The following is a 15,953-nucleotide window of genomic DNA, read 5'->3' as shown; positions in this document are numbered from 1 at the left end:
CCACTATTTTTTACAGCTTTTTTTAAGCTGAGCCTTCAGCCATGGTGACAGGCTTGAAAGATGTGGGCTCTCCCTTGTCTTCTTGTTCAAAATATATCAGGAAATCAATATAAGACTGGAGGCTGGCGAGCTAGACAGCTTCTTCAAGTTAAGTCGTGAGGATATTTACGATTATTACGATAATTGAGATTCACCCCAATGAATTTATCATGATACACGATAATATTGTATATTGAGCCATCCCTACACAGCAGTCAGTTACAGAAAACAGTAACTGGGGGGGGGGCACTGAGGCACAAAAAAACAACACCAAAGCTAAACTGGTTTAAACAGTGCAAGCTCTTATAGCATGTTGTCTACATGTCACAGTTGGCGTCTGTACAGATTCCTTTAGGCAGTCCGCTATGTAGAAGCCATCAGCCTGATTGGCAAGCATTGCTGGAGTGTGACATGTTCCTCTGACGGCAGAGGCAGTCCTACCTCAGGCCTAACAGTTGTTGAAGCATTACAAGACTATTGTCATTTTCACTGACAAAATTTCACAATCAAAGTGAGTCAACATGCTGCTTGACAAGATGCACTTTATGTTCGCCATGATGTACCTATCCAAACATTCCTGTCTGTGCAGCTTTGCAGTAGTGAACAGTTGGATGTTTGAGCTTCACTGTGCAGAACGATTCACCTGCTGGAAGTGGAAAGCTTTCTGTGCTCACTGAAAATCTGATTTAATAGTTTGGAAGTCAATCCTGGTCCAGTATGCAAGTTGAAGCCACCAGTGCACATACACTGAGAATGGAGTTTACATTGAAGTAGGAGACATCTTGTGTCCAGCAGGAAAACTTTAGATAGAGTGAACATGCATATTAATAGATTCTTTAATCAGGTAGAAGGAGTAGTTTACGGAAAACACACACACACACACACACACACACACACACATTACAGTTTCAACCACACTATCTGCAGTCGATATAGGTCCTAATATGTCTAGAGGGGGGTCTTTAAGGCAACGTTCAGTCATTGCGACAAACATACATGATTGATACATGGTGGTTTCCGTTTTTTATTCTAATTTTCCCACAATTACTCTCATTTAATTAATCTGTTCTTTACATATATAGCCTACTTTACTGACGCTTCTATAAGCGATAGGCTGCTCTAACAGCACCGTAAAGGGGGGACCTGTCTTATCACACATGGCTTCAGATGAACACACAGCACTCACAGACAATGAGAGAGAGAGAGAGAGAGAGAGAGAGAGAGAGAGTTAGGCCCTTAAAATAAAAATGTAAAAAAGTTGGGCAAAAAAACTCGTGAATCCTCTTTCAGACTGTGTATTCCTGTGGGCCTGTGGATTCCTCCGCTTACATCTCTGAGCTGACTTCCTTTGACAGCGCGGCCCGGAGGACGCTACGCCCATCGCGTGTGTCTTGTTACGTGTGTGCGCGCAGGCAAACAGCCACCACAGGAGGCAAAACACTCAGTCGCAAAACATGGCGAGGTTAAGCGAGCATGGGATTCGCCTCAGTTCCGTATGTATTTCACTTTTTCTCTTCATACCGAAGCAGGACGCGTATTATTCTACGTAATATTAATTTGAAAAGAGGACTTTAGCCCCGCCGGGGCAGCACAAGAATGACAGCTGACTCTGAATTTTTACTTTTTGTTTCTTTTCTAGATGAGTCCTTCCTTCCTGAACAGCAACTCTACGAGTCATACCTGGCCCTTCAGCGCGGTGGCGGAGTTAATAGGTAGGTGGCATTGTGAAGTGTAACGCTGTAAGTGCTGTGCACCTGCTGCCGGTGCGCTCTCTTACTTGTTGCAACTTCTTTTCGTGGTTTTTCTTTTTCATGCACTCTTCCGCTGTTGCACTGCGCTGTGTGTTGAACAGACACTTTGTGTTGGTGCTAAATTGGACCGAATGGACTTCCTCTTTCACACCCTCAACGATTGTATGACTGCTGCACGGCCTCACATAATGCCTGCCAGTGTCTGCCGACTGCAGGATATCAAGAGTGCCAATAAGTGTGTTAATACAAGTGAGCTTATTGCCATGTAAGTTGTTATAAATAGTAATAATATAGGCTATTACTAAAATTCTAGTAGGGACTCTCTTTAAAGGTGCTCAACTATTATCATATGTGAAATAAACATTGCTCTTTGTCATATACATGTGTGTGTGTTAAAAGGTACAGTCTGGACCAGAACAGCATATAAATCACTTTATTATTTGTCCCTCCACGTGATGAACCTTCTGTCTCTGTGCTGTCAACATTGCCATTCCTCCACTGTGTGCTCTCTGATTGGTGCAGACGTGCTGGCCGTCTGTTGGTTGCAGGGACACCAGTGGGAGTGAACTGTGTGAATGCAGATGTACTCTTGCCACAGCTTTTCTCTCTGCTCATGTCGCCTGTGCTTACCCTGTGTTGAGAGTGTCAGAGCTGTTGAGATATTAGATATGCGATAAGAACTTTACTGGTGTCAAACAAGGGAAGTAAAAGGGTCACACCAGCAATGTGTAAAAACAGATGCATGGGAAAGATTAGAGAAGTGAACTAAAGCTATTAGCATGTTTTGTCCCAATGCATATAGGCTACAGCATGGGACTACAGTTCCTGTATGTTATCAGCTGACTCTTCCTTTAATATCATATAATCTGTTATAGTGTATTTATAGGGAGTTTGCAGTCACCTTATCATACTTTCATATACATTTATCTATATTTCTTTGACTATCTCTGCAGGATTCCGCATCATGTTGTTTATGAGAAGACATTTTGACATGTCTCAGTTGGAAAAGCACTGGTGTAATGGCATTTATGATGGCTGAATTCCATTTAGCTGCTTCAGTTTCAGGGTCTTGGCATTGTGCTGTAACAGTAGCATGACTTACTGGGACGTGACTGATTCATTGAAAATATCTGGTTTTATACAACCTGGGTATTATTTTCATCCTTCTGATTGGTAATAATGAAATTGTTCTCAATAAGTCAATTGCTGATATCTGGGAATGTGACGATGTTGCTAAAACAGCCGGATGGGGCGAGAAACTGACCATTCCCACTAATTGTGAATCATATCTCAATCATAATATCTGTTTCCAGTGCTTTTAATGAAACCGTCTCAATTAAATACTGCTCCCTCTATGACCTACATAAGCGCACGTGCCGGCACCGTCAGCAAGAAGATTGGCTACTATAGATCAGATCAGATCTATCAGATTCCCCTTGAAATCAATGAAACAAGACAGTGTAAACAGTACCGCTTTCGACCACAGAGGCCTTCAGAATCAACATAATGAAACGTACATGTTGCTGCTTTAATTTAGCTTGTTATTGTGCTGCTATTCATGTAATGGGTCCAACACAGTTGTGCAACATCACAGTTTAAATTCCAACTTTCTGATTCAGCTGTGAACTACTATACTTATTGTTTGTGTGTACACAAACAGTTCAAATGTTTCTGATGATTTGGCTGAACTGTCAGCTAATCTGGTTCCCAGGACTCAGTAGTCACTTTACTTAGTACAATGTTTCCTAGAAAACCTTGTTTTTTCACATGTCTTTAAAATAGCTGATTCATGCTTGAATGCCTAGATGCATGTCTTCCTTCCACTTGTGGACCACCTAGCAGCAACTGAACCAGTATAAATCCTTGAAAGACCGTGGAGGAGAGAAACTCTCCCTTGTTGTTGTTGTTAATTCATTTCTTTCTCTCATGTTGTAGACAATGCGTCAGATCCTGGTGTATCCGCTAAACAGTTCTGGATAGATGTAGTTGAGGAGGCCAGTCACCTCTGTCTAACCTTCACTGACAATGGCAGTGGAATGACGCCGAATAAACTGCACAAGATGCTCAGGTAAGACACACACGAACTGTGAAGGAAAAATACATTTCAATAGCATGGTGCAGGAGAAATGTGATCATTCACACCAATAGTGTTCCTCTCTTCCGTGTTTAAACCACAAAGAGTGACTCACCAGCATTTTTAGACTACGTTTTGTAGCTGGTGTCTTTTTCCCATAGCACACATTCTCAGACAGAAATAAGCAATATCAATACAGCGTTGTCTCTGGATATTTTCACTTTTTCTGACATTTGATAGTCTAAGTGACTGTTTATAAATGATGACATGAACATGATTTCCTCACTCTCCCCTTCACCCTTATGTCCAGCTTTGGTTTTACAGAAAAGGGTTCCGGTAAGGCCAGCCAGCAAGCCATCGGCGTGTATGGGAACGGTTTCAAGTCTGGCTCCATGCGTCTGGGTCGCGATGCGCTCATCTTCACCAAGAACGGCGGCTGCCAGACTGTGGGAATGCTGTCTCAGACCTACCTGGAAAACATCAAGGCCCAGGCCGTCATTGTCCCCATTGTCCCCTTCAACCAACAAACCAATATCCTTCATGAAACAAGAGGGCATGGGAAGGAAAAAAATAATATAATGTGTGTTTTTGTGTGTGTTTTTTATGATTTCAACAAGATTTTATTGACTTAAATGCAAATAGGCTTGAAAAAGGAGGTGATGGCTGTGTAATTCAAGGAAAATAAGATTGTTTCTTCACTCCTTACTCATTGTTAGAGAATATGTTTGTCACTTTGCAAGCTCCTTAAGATAAGATAAGATAAGATGTTCCTTTATTGATCCCCCTTTGGAGAAAATCAAGAAATGTCCTGACCTTAACTCAGTGTTACAATCTCTGGTGATGACGGAGGACTCGGAGGCCAGCCTGGCAGCAATCCTTCAAAACTCCATTGTCACCTCCCAGGAGCTGATACATGCGCACTTTGACTCCATTCCCTCCAAAAAAGGCACAAAGATATTAATCTGGAACATCCGCAGGTCAGAATCACACATTTGCTCATGCTGATTTTAAATTGATTTAAATAATGAGAGATTTTTAGTTTAACATTTTGTGAACTACGTATAGCTAAACATATTGAGGGTAGGTCTGATGTACAGCATGTGAGAGTATGCAAACACAGACTCAAACAGAAAGGCAAATAAGGATGAACACACACACACACACACACACACACACACAAACAATATTTGTTTAAGCATGCCTTTAAACAAATTCATGCAAAATAATGCACATTCAAAGATAGGCCATCAGAGCAGAGACAATTTTTAAGATTTGATGGCCATAATTCTTGTGGCTTTTTGAAACAAAGCTCTCCAGACTATAATCACCGCTAAGAGAAACGGTTCGTGTTCTGTTGTATTTCACTTCCTCTTTACGTTGGAGTCAGAAAAGGGTCTCCACTATGATCATTATCAGCAAATACTAAGTACTGCACTGCACATTATAAACCTATTTGTGTAGCTTTAAAACTAGAACGTCTGCTATATAATTTCTGTTAAAAAACTATTATATACTATAATAACTATACTATACTAGGCTGTAATATTAAGCGTGTCATTACCTGTTTTAACACCTGCTCCCTTTGACGTTATCCTAAAGGGCCAAAGATGGCAAGCCAGAGATTGACTTTGAGACCGACCGAAGTGACTTCCGTTTGCCCTCGATTCAGATTGAGGAGCTGAAGAAGGGTCTGAGGAGCAGTGGATCCCTGAGAGCCGAACAGAGCATCCCAGAAATGCACTACAGTCTGAAGGTGAGTGGAGAGAAAGTATGTCACTACAAACAGATGGGACAGTGGAGGTATTATAAGTGATGGTATTTAGGAAATTTCCGTCACTCAGAGAGGTTGTCACTACACGTCCCTTCTCCCCTGACAATCCTGCTGTGCATGCATTTACTCTCTTTCTTCACCAAGGAGGATATGAGGATGTATGACCTGCTATTGCAAGAATGTCTGACACTTTTGGTGATAGTCTTGTGTGTTTGTGGTAATTATAGTTGGCTATATCATAGCAGTACTGGTACAGCAATTTAATATAGTGTATAATTATAGTTAATGATTGCACTGCTGTTGAGCCATGTGAGACACTCGACACCCGTCATTAAAGGCAGGTTCACTGCCAACACAAGGTCCATTCAGTAGCTGTTCTGGAGCTTTCAGTCATACCGCAGGATCTCCATCTGCAGATGGAGTTTGCCCAGTGGAGTTGTACATGGTCATATTTTCATGTTTCAGAGCAGTCCTCATCCATGTGGACATGGGACTAAAAGTACCGATTAGCACATGGTCCATTTAGTGCTGGAGCTGTTCTGGAGCTTTCAATTGCAATACAGCATCTTTCATGTAAGGCTGATTTAAGGTTGATGGTTAAGATGAGGCTTAGAGCAGAATTGACGGTAAGACCTTTAGTGGTTGTGGTTAAGGTTGGGTAAACCCCCTACAATACATAGCAAAAGCCCTGTCAAATGTACATGTGCCATGTTCAAGCACAAAGTGGAGTATTGTACGGATTCACTACTCAAGACGTAGCTGTGGTTTTGTAGTAACAATGCCCCAGTTTCTTTTTAAAGCCCTGTTCAAACTGGTGGTGGTTTTGTAAATCCCATATCTACTTTGACAATCTTAGAATCAAGAATATTAAGTTTGAGTATTAAAAGCTTAAATAATGTACCTCTAGGCTAATATATAAAAATGTTGATGAAGTGGCGCCCGGTTGGCTCAGTGGGTAGAGCTGGCGACCCGTGTACCGGGGCTGAGTCCTTGCTGCAGCGGCCCAGGGTTCGAGTCCGACCTGCGGCCCTTTGCTGCGTGTCATCCCCTCTCTCTGTCCCCCTTTCCTGTCTATCTTCAGCTGTTTGTATCATAAAGGCAATAAAAGCCCCCAAAAATACTTAATAAAAAATGTTTATGAAGAGTATAAACAGATGGTGTAAATTTAAAATGTCTGACCTTCTTACACTTTATTTCTGTCTGTTTCTTTGTCCGTCTCAGGCCTATCTCAGTATCTTGTATCTGAAGCCGAGGACACAGATAATACTGAGAGGGAAGAAGAATCTGGCTAAACTAGTGTCGAAGAGGCTTACACATATTGAGCATGACGTGTACAAACCCCACTTCAGTGTATCCTTGTTTGTTTGTTTACTTGTGTGTGTATGGATGGTGCTATAAAGGTGGGTCAGATTACTCTGAAATGTAGTCAGTTACCGAATACAAATTACAATTTTTATTATTAGTAAAATAATTATGTGTAAATTCCAAACACAAATTGTTGTTGGTTATTAGCCGAGCCTGTCGATCATTCAGAGGATGTGTGGGATTGTGAACACATTGCAAAATAGAATAAAGAGAGATTTTCCCCATTTCTTTATCAAGATCTTTACATGTAGTCAGTTACTACCTTACACTGTATAAAGCCAAGTTATTGTGTCTATATTTGAGCCTATATTCCGATGCAAACAAGAAGTTGGAAGTTAGTTACTTTGAATGTTTTTCTGGGATCTGATAAGGTAATTAACAGTGTTAAAGGTTTTACCAACGACACCCAGTCATACTTATTTTATATATTTTACTTCTCAAGTTGGGTTTCCAGACATAAATCACATAATAAAAACAGTGCTAGTGAGCTGTTGCTTGATTATGAGATGCCAATGAATACTACTGCTTCTGTTCACCACTGATATCTTGAGCTTGCAAAAAAATTGCATTTCCTGATATTATTTTGAAACCTGCCAGTGTACATTTGTGCTATGAACCTTGACTTTGGTCTCTCAGAAAGAGAAGGTGAAGGTGACCTTCGGGATGAGCCCGAAAAACAAAGACCACTATGGCATCATGATGTACCACAAGAACCGACTCATCAAAGCCTACGAGAAAGTGGGCTGCCAGCTGAAGGTAAAGGAAAAGGATTTTACTGTATGACTTCATGCATGACAATCACAGTACCGACCTCCGCTTAAATCTCCCTTCCCAATGTCTTACAGACTTCAGGTCAAAGGGCAGGGGTCGGGGTCATCGGGGTCATCGAGTGTAACTTTCTCAAACCTGCTCACAACAAGCAAGACTTTGAATACACCAAAGAATACAGGTAAAACACACACACACACACACACACAAAACCAACAAAATCAGACACGCTAGCTGCTTAGCTTAATGATTCACACACAGCAGATAAGGGCAGAAAATGTGTTTTGGATCAGGGAAGCTGATCACAACCGAAACCTTGCTATTGACACAGTACCTCCAGTGAGACAGACCTGTCATGAAATATATGCGTACTCTACCCTTATTTGTCTTTATGATATTTGTAAAAACTGTTTAAGAAATTCACAGTTTTTTTCCTTTTTCTTCTCCAAAGACTCACCCTCGGTGCTTTGGGCCTAAAGCTCAACGACTACTGGAGAGAGGTGACGGAGAAGAAGGCCAGAGAGCGAGAGTTTCAGGCTCTAGACAGAGACGATAGCGAAGAGGAGCCTGAAGATGCAGAGTGAGTGTCCATTGTTTTTCCTGACAGTATTAGTGCCAGTAGAGAAAATTCTTCATAACTTGGCTCCAAAATATGTGAAAGGTGCATAAAATCAAATTATTAATAAATATAATTTTTTTTGTTTGTTTTTTTTAATATATAAGTATACGTATTTTCAGCAGCAGTAGTAATAAGTGTTCAATTTGTCTACTACTGAAAGAGGATTTTGGTGTTGGCCCTAATCTGTCCCCCACGCTGTTAAAACCACTGAGAGAGTGAAAATAACCATGTTCTGAAGTCCATGTTCTACAAGCCTTTTATGGATAATGACAGTAAAAGTTCAGGAGGATGCAGGTCACTTGCTCTCATGTCGGAACTTTCGAGTTAAACTGAAAGTGAAAATAGGTTTTTATTTTCCCCAAAGCTTGAAACCAGAGAATTGAGACGCTACCTCTGCATCGGCTCTCTTGAACTTAAACATGCTCAGGCAGGGAACTTTAAGACCTTTTATTAATGACTTTTATCTTGTGCGTAGCTTTTGAACAGGCACGTTCATGTTCATGTTCACTGACTCAAAAACATAATTTGAAAATAATTCTAATAATTATTTTTGTAAATGGACTCCTGCTTGCTGACAGTTCTCATACCTGTGTGTCTGTATTTACAGGACTCCCATATGGTTACAGTGTGAAGAGTGCCTGAAGTGGCGAAGCATCCCTGCAAGTCATTACAACGAGGTTCCTGAAACTTGGAATTGCAGTCAGAACCCCAATCCACGTTACAAGTGTGTATTTGAAATTATTACTTTCCTGCATTATTTTCTTCAGTAACAGGCACAGTTTTTGGGCACTTTTTACGTGTTCAACTCCATTATGATCAGAGGTATTATAGCAGTGTCACATTGGTTTGATTGTTGAAAATAAATTATTTATCATTGTTTTATGGACTGCCAACAGTCATGGCCATGCAAGCTCCTTTAAAGTCAGCAAAATCTGACACACTGACCCTGTTCATACTCTTTCTGTCAGCCAGTATTGATTGCAAGATCTGCTCTTTACGATCCAAAAGTCAAGCAGCAGAAGTTAAGTGACAACGTGCGATTGCTAGCAGCCCAATTTTGGGTGAACTCAATATGCAAGGACGCTTATCCTTTGCTGGACAGGCCACTTTCAAAAAAACAAAATGGGGCATACATTAAAGGTATAACCACTTCTTTAGGCATGAGTACATCACAGCTTAACAAGCTAAAATAATGCACGCTCACATCTCTGATTGATTTGTAAGACGTGAAACCTTACTACTTAAAGCTGTGACCTACCGCTGAAGATATCTAGGTGCGCTTTAACCAACAGAGGAGGACTGTGTGTGTGTGTGTGTGTAGGTGTGGGAGTGTGTGTGTGTATGTGTGTGTGTGGTCGCTGTAACAGGAAGTCCCTGAGCTTAACTTTAGCTGTAGCTGAGTTGCTAAGCCAGATCTCTTTGTTTTTCAGAAACTGCTCCTCACCAGAGGAAGCAGAAGACAGCGAGGAGCTGTTAACACCCAGCTACCAGAAGAACCACAAGAAGCAGTAAATTCCCACTTCTCTCAACCTCTCAAACTCTGTGTGTGTGTGTGTGTGTCTGTGTGTGTGACAGAGAGAGAACTTGTAACTGGACGTTTCACACTGCTGCTCTTCCTGGCTGCCTGTATGTGTATCTGTGGGTTTACATGCCATTTTGTGGTTTCCATCTGGCAGTTTCACGCTCTTATTTCCGGTGGTTGTCCACGTGACTGTGTGTATTGTAGGTCTGACAAACAGAGAAAAGTCTAGTTTTCTAGATGTAGTCTGCCTGATAGTGATCGACACAGGACTGACGCTGTAAAGAGAAAGCAGTCAGTCCTTCTAAACATGGCGCCATATTAATCATAACACCTAATATGAGAATTACTTTGTGTGGCTTATTAGTAGTTTCAATCATCAAATTAGTTGACTAGTTTAGATAGCTACTGTTTATCTGACAGGTAAATTACCTAAAATTGATTGTTGAGCACATAATAGATTTTGATTTGCTCTAATTAAATTACTATTTGCAAGAGAAAAAAGTATTTACAAAATATAATTTATAATACTATGTATAATAACACATACGGGTTGGGCAATATGGTCAAATTTTTTCAACTGGCCACTATCAGTCCAACACTTGGCGACTGCCAATATTTTCGCCCATGTGTGTGTGCTACACCAGCGCCCTCCGACCCCCACCAATCACCACCCTGGGAGATGATGAGATGATAAGAATGTTTGCTTATACGCAGGAAGCTCTCATAGCTTTAATAAACAAAATAAACTAACAAAATGTCAAGAAAGGGAAAGAAAAACACCAGCTTTCCTCATTAAAAAGAAAACGACAACCGTACACTTTATAAATTCCAGTTTCTGTCTTATACCAAACTAAGACCTTGTTAAGCAATCTTAAACACACTTTACTCAAACTCGACAGAAACTAAATAAAACTCACCAAACCGTCTTTATTAGCCTTCCCAGTGTTGCCACAATCACCCACTCTGGTGTCTAACCATCTCTCACACAAATGCAGTGCTTTGCCAGGTATTGTTATATTGTTGTCTCAGAATAATCACAGAGATTAATCATGAAATATGTCAAAGCGAGCCTTGGAAACAATCACCTTTTTAGAGTTAAACCTCACCATATTTTGAGTGTCTGCCCCACTCTAACTTAAAATCTCTGTTTCTTTGTTTTTCCTGCAGAGAACATCCCAAAAGCAGAAAACGGGAAAAATCACTGGAGGTCTGTGAAAAGTTAAAAAACTTTAGGCAACTTTCCTTTTGATAAAAGTACTGTTTGGCTGCACTACATCTCGATATATTGTGTGTGTACTTTAAGTGCGCTGTGCTCTGTTTGTGTTGCAGGTGTGTGCGTTCCAGGACCAAGTGACTAAACATCAAATCCTTTCACGCAGTTCATCAGAGCCAAGCCAACCCACCTTCCAAACCACACACACACCTCACCACATGAGAACAGCAGATCAATGCCTCACGGAGACAAACACAGATTATTATAAAGACACACACACAAATGATGACAGTACAGCTGAAGTCACACACACGCAACAAAAGCTCACTGAAAGAGACACAGTCATTAAAGACAAGACACAAGTGCATGTGGAAAATGAGACAAATGATCACAGCCTTGACAGTGAAAAGAGAAACAGAAATAAAGACACAAACATGGAGCCGATGGAAAGAGGGGAAGAGAACATAGACACATTAAGGTAGAGTATATTGCATGTGTTTTTCTTCCTTTAGTGACTGTTTGATCATTTATTTCAGTTCCCGATGAAGAACGTGCAGCGACTTCATGATGAAGTTGTGTTGTCAGAGTAGGATAAAAGACACAAAAACCTATAGGATAGAGACAGCTGTAGATAGACAGGAAAGGTGGGTAGAGAGAGAGAGGACGACACACAGCAAAGGGCCGCAGGTCAGACTCGAACCCGGGCCGCTGTAGCAGCTTCGTATATGGGTCACCAGCTCTACCGACTGAGCTAATCGGGCCCCCAAGACACATAAACCTTTGAGACTGAAGGGATTGCTGGCAGTTTACTACCACAGATATCATATTAAACATTTAAGTTACTACACTATGTCAGTGTTTGGTTATTATTAGTCTGGTGGGTGATTTGTAATTTTCAAATCTCTCATGTGAAAATGTCCTCTTCAACAACCATAGTCAGTGCTGTAGTCAAGACCACCCAAAAATAAAGAAATAAGTAAAAAGAAAGACCACCTTTGTCGAGTCCAAAACCAGGGCTAGTCGAGACCGAGTCAATAGCAAGTCCAAATGAGAGAGACAGAAAAAATAATGCTTTTGCCATTTGCAGTGAGATGAGATTTGGCTGCCTGGTAACCATGGTTAGGAAACCAGGTAACCATGGTTACCAGGTAGCCAATGTCAATGTCTGTTCTAGATAGATTTTTAAATTAAACCAATACCTGTTTTCTGAACAAGCGTGCTTTACCAATGGTTTTGTTTTGAAGGAGGAAGTTAATTCAGCAAAGACAAAAACATATATTGCTGAACTCAGTCCAGACCAACTAGAATGTTTGGCAAGACCAATGACCATGTCTGAGACCAAGTCACATACCAACAAGTCCAAGACAAGTTTGAGACAACAGAAAAAAGTCCCAGGTCTGGGCTCTGAAACTCGAGTATTACAGCTGTCAGCATTGAGCCAAACGACTGGAGGACGGTGCTCCAGTAGATGTAAAAAGACAATGTGATAGGCCAGTTAGTAAGAGCTGGTCTAGAGGCAGAGTGAATAAATCATTTTGAAAAATTAACATGATTAAGAGTCAGTGAGTCCTGGGTGAGGTACCATCTGTGCATCATTGTCAGCCATAAAAACCCTGGCACCAACATGGAGAATAGTCAGATCTGTATAATAATACCTTTGACAACAACTGTCTCAAGGATTGTTGGATGTTCACAGTACTGAATTTTAAACAAACTGACTAGCTTTTGTTCTCTGTAGTCTCAAAAGGAAATCAGGATCATTATTTTACTGTGTGAAAAAGAAGCCATGTCTTTGGGAGAAGCCACAGCCTGAGTTAGAAAATGTGGCAGAGGAGCTGAATCCTGAGAAACAAACGCCGTCCTCTGAGAAGACCAAGCAGGACAGCAGCAGCCAGATAGAGAAACCGGGTGACACGGCTCAGCGATTCCTCACCAACCTCACCTGGACCCACTCACTGCCCTCCACCCAGACTGTGATGGTGTCTCCACTGAGCCGGACAGAAGGGCCGCGGAGCAGACCGCTACCTCCAGAGAGGAGTGACCGGGAAGCTAACGTGCAGAAGCTTGCTGGGTTGGAGAAAGAGACCCAGAGGCTACGGAGGCTTCTAGGTCTGGAAATCACAAAGACCACTCAAGGCACGATGACGGCTGCTGATAGCAGCGCTGAGAAGGCAAACGAAGGGCAGGTGACGCTGCCAGCATCCATAGCCAGGAGAGATGTTGCGTGCCAGACTGACGTGGCTGAGGTCAGCAGAGTTTATACCCCAGGTTTTAGTTCATAATAATGGCAGTAAATTCCTAAACTCAATGTAAATTGTATGTTAAAACATATTTATTTTCTTTGAAGCAGTTTAGCCACACATACATTATCTCATAGTACCTTTTAGTTGATGCATTGTAATATTGTCAAGGGCAGGACTTTGTGTGTCAGTTTTCATTCAAATTGTTACTGCCTCTATATGACCAACATAAGCACACAAGATTGATTATTTCTATGTAGTTATATTGCTAGTAGGATTCCCCATGTACTCAATGACACTGCCGCTTTTGTCCACAGGGGCTGCCAGAATCAACAACAAAAAAAAAAGTTCCTTGTTGCTGCTTTAATTAGACAATATGGAAAAGTTGACTAACAGAGCTCAGGTGCTCTGTTTGGTATATTGAAATCAGTGCTTTACTGAGATTTAAATGCTTTATTTTCTCCATTACAAGCTGTGCGAGGGTTAGTGAGAGCTGGCAACAGTAATGTGACCTGAATTATCTATCTGTCTACCAAGACAATCACATGTAAGCAAGGTGCTTGAAACAGAAAGTGCCAATTTGACCTCCAATGAGGATCTAACAACAAACTTTAATCTTCTGTCCTCCGTCTGCATCAGAGCTCTACTTCATCCAGCAGCCGGGACCAGGCTCCTGGACTTCAGGGGATGGTGGTCCAGGATCAGAGAGCCGTGTGCGGGCCGAAGGAGCAGCCTGAGCAGAACAGACCGAGGAGGGAGAAGACAGAAACTCAGAGCAGGAGGAGAGCCAGTGACGGCGAGGCCTGTGAAGACAGCGGGTGTGTATTGTACACAGACATGACAAACAGTTGTTTTCAGATATAAACATCTGTCTCTATATACCTACAGTATAAAGTTAGTTCCTGTAGCTGGCAGGATTACATTTGTGTGCAGGGGTGTGAATGTTTCTACAGAATTTAACAGATAAACCAATCCAAACAATCTTAGTATGAATGTCCTTACCAAGGCTCTACTTCTTCTACTCCCACTTCTCCCAAGTTTTTTATAGTCATTTAGACTCTCCATTTTGCTGATGTGTAACAGAGTTTCACCTGAGTAACTGAAATGTTCCCCTATGCTGCTGTGTCTAACTTGAATTTCTCCTACGGGGGATCAATAAAGGTACATCTTATCTTATGTTTGATCATTTTAATAATGAAGCTGTTCCGTTCAATCAGACTGTCGCAGGAGAGTCTGCGTGGCATCCGCAACAACGTGGTGGTGCTTCTCACTGCCCTCCTGCCCCAACTGGACCTGGCTGGCATCAGTCTGGACACCCCCGACGTGGACAACATCCTGCAGCAGATCATAGAGGTCAACTCTCTGAAACTATGATCGTTTACTGTTGGCAGACACAGGTTTTTCCCATATTCTTACACAAAGTTTGAACCAAAATATAAAGTATATTGTAATAATTGTCTTTAAATGCTCTCTTGGAAGGTAATGTGGTTTCTCACATTATTGTTCTATTATTTGTGGTGCTTGCCATGTTTTATATGTCCTTAAGTTAACTGGTTTGCCATCTACATATAACCAACAATGTACAGCTAATTAGAGGAACTCAGTTTGCCTCAAATTACACTGTAGATGAGAGCACATGCTAAGAGAGAGTTTCTGTAGAAATCTGTGAAAAAGTAACAATTTTCATAGTTACTATATTTTGCATTAAACAAAGAAAACTTTAACTTTGTTGGAAAACAACAACAGCGCTGTCTCTGATCTAAAAGAGGTTTGATCCAGGAATTTTAAGTTTTACTGTTCAGAGTTGTAACACACTGGTTATCCAGCTTTCATTGGCTGCACACACAAATTGCTAACTAGTGGCAGTTTTTTGTCACATCTTTTTTAAATACATTGTGTTTGGTGCTCGTCTGTTTAAAGAAACTTTATTGTGCGCCTGCCTGCCTGTATTGCTGACCCTTAAATCTGAAATTGTCTCTGTTTGTTCTGCTTCTGTTTTTATTGACTATTTATGTGGCATCTGAGTGAGTCGTGGAGTAATGCTGGTTTCTAGATTTGTTCACGTATCCTTAATAAACAAGACTTTTTACATTTGCATTAAAATACTGAAACCATATATTGTACTCTGCCTCTTTATTTTCAGATGGTTAAATAACACTGCGCTCTCAATCCAAAATGCACAAATCCTGCAGTACATGTTATCAGCCACAAGATGGCAGTGAAGTCAAATAATGAAAACATCCTTCTCTCACTCTACTAACTCTTGGCCAAGACATCATTTCACTGAATCAAGTAAAGGACATTAAATTCTATTGTTTGTGGAGTGTAATGTGATTTATTATTGTATTCTAGTGTATTAAAACTGCAGTAGGTGACTTATGAAAACTTTTTATCATATTCGGGTCCCTATTTTTAAGCCATCAATAAAAGTTACCTACAGCAGCTTTAACAGCACACCACACAATCAACCACCATCTGTGGAAATGTGTCATATTCAATCATAGTTACCGTTTACTTTGTCCAATATTTGCTTGTGAAGAAGCTGACAGGAGTATGTTTGACTGTCTGTCTCTCTGTAGTAGCCTATAACT

General features: G+C 41.1%; 1 protein-coding gene across 1 annotated transcript; it reads left to right on the top strand.

Moving 5' to 3' along the window:
• Positions 1-1,425: 1,425 nt before the first annotated feature.
• zgc:152774 (uncharacterized protein LOC553526 homolog) lies at positions 1,426-15,478 on the top strand. The gene is made up of 17 exons (XM_051419520.1): positions 1,426-1,532; positions 1,679-1,751; positions 3,726-3,858; positions 4,175-4,396; positions 4,695-4,841; positions 5,464-5,617; positions 6,857-6,985; positions 7,637-7,756; positions 7,846-7,949; positions 8,220-8,348; positions 8,995-9,111; positions 9,818-9,895; positions 11,077-11,116; positions 11,239-11,600; positions 12,861-13,368; positions 14,002-14,180; positions 14,580-15,478. The coding sequence occupies exons 1-17, from the start codon at positions 1,494-1,496 to the stop codon at positions 14,734-14,736; spliced, it is 2,691 nt and encodes an 896-aa protein (XP_051275480.1). The 5' UTR covers positions 1,426-1,493; the 3' UTR covers positions 14,737-15,478.
• Positions 15,479-15,953: the final 475 nt, after the last annotated feature.

This window comes from Dicentrarchus labrax, unplaced genomic scaffold (assembly GCF_905237075.1).
Source record: "Dicentrarchus labrax unplaced genomic scaffold, dlabrax2021, whole genome shotgun sequence".
Lineage (NCBI taxonomy): Eukaryota > Metazoa > Chordata > Actinopteri > Moronidae > Dicentrarchus > Dicentrarchus labrax.
Note: the sequence above shows the minus strand (reverse complement) of the source record. Positions and strands in the feature narration are given on the sequence as shown.

Bases quoted from the DNA above. Each gene is read 5' to 3' on its own strand.
- zgc:152774 (XM_051419520.1), top strand. From the start codon at position 1,494: ATGGCGAGGTTAAGCGAGCATGGGATTCGCCTCAGTTCC. The intron at 6,986-7,636 runs GTATCCTTGTTT...TTGGTCTCTCAG, and splicing joins TGTACAAACCCCACTTCAGT to AAAGAGAAGGTGAAGGTGAC. The intron at 9,112-9,817 runs GTGTGTATTTGA...TTTGTTTTTCAG, and splicing joins AACCCCAATCCACGTTACAA to AAACTGCTCCTCACCAGAGG.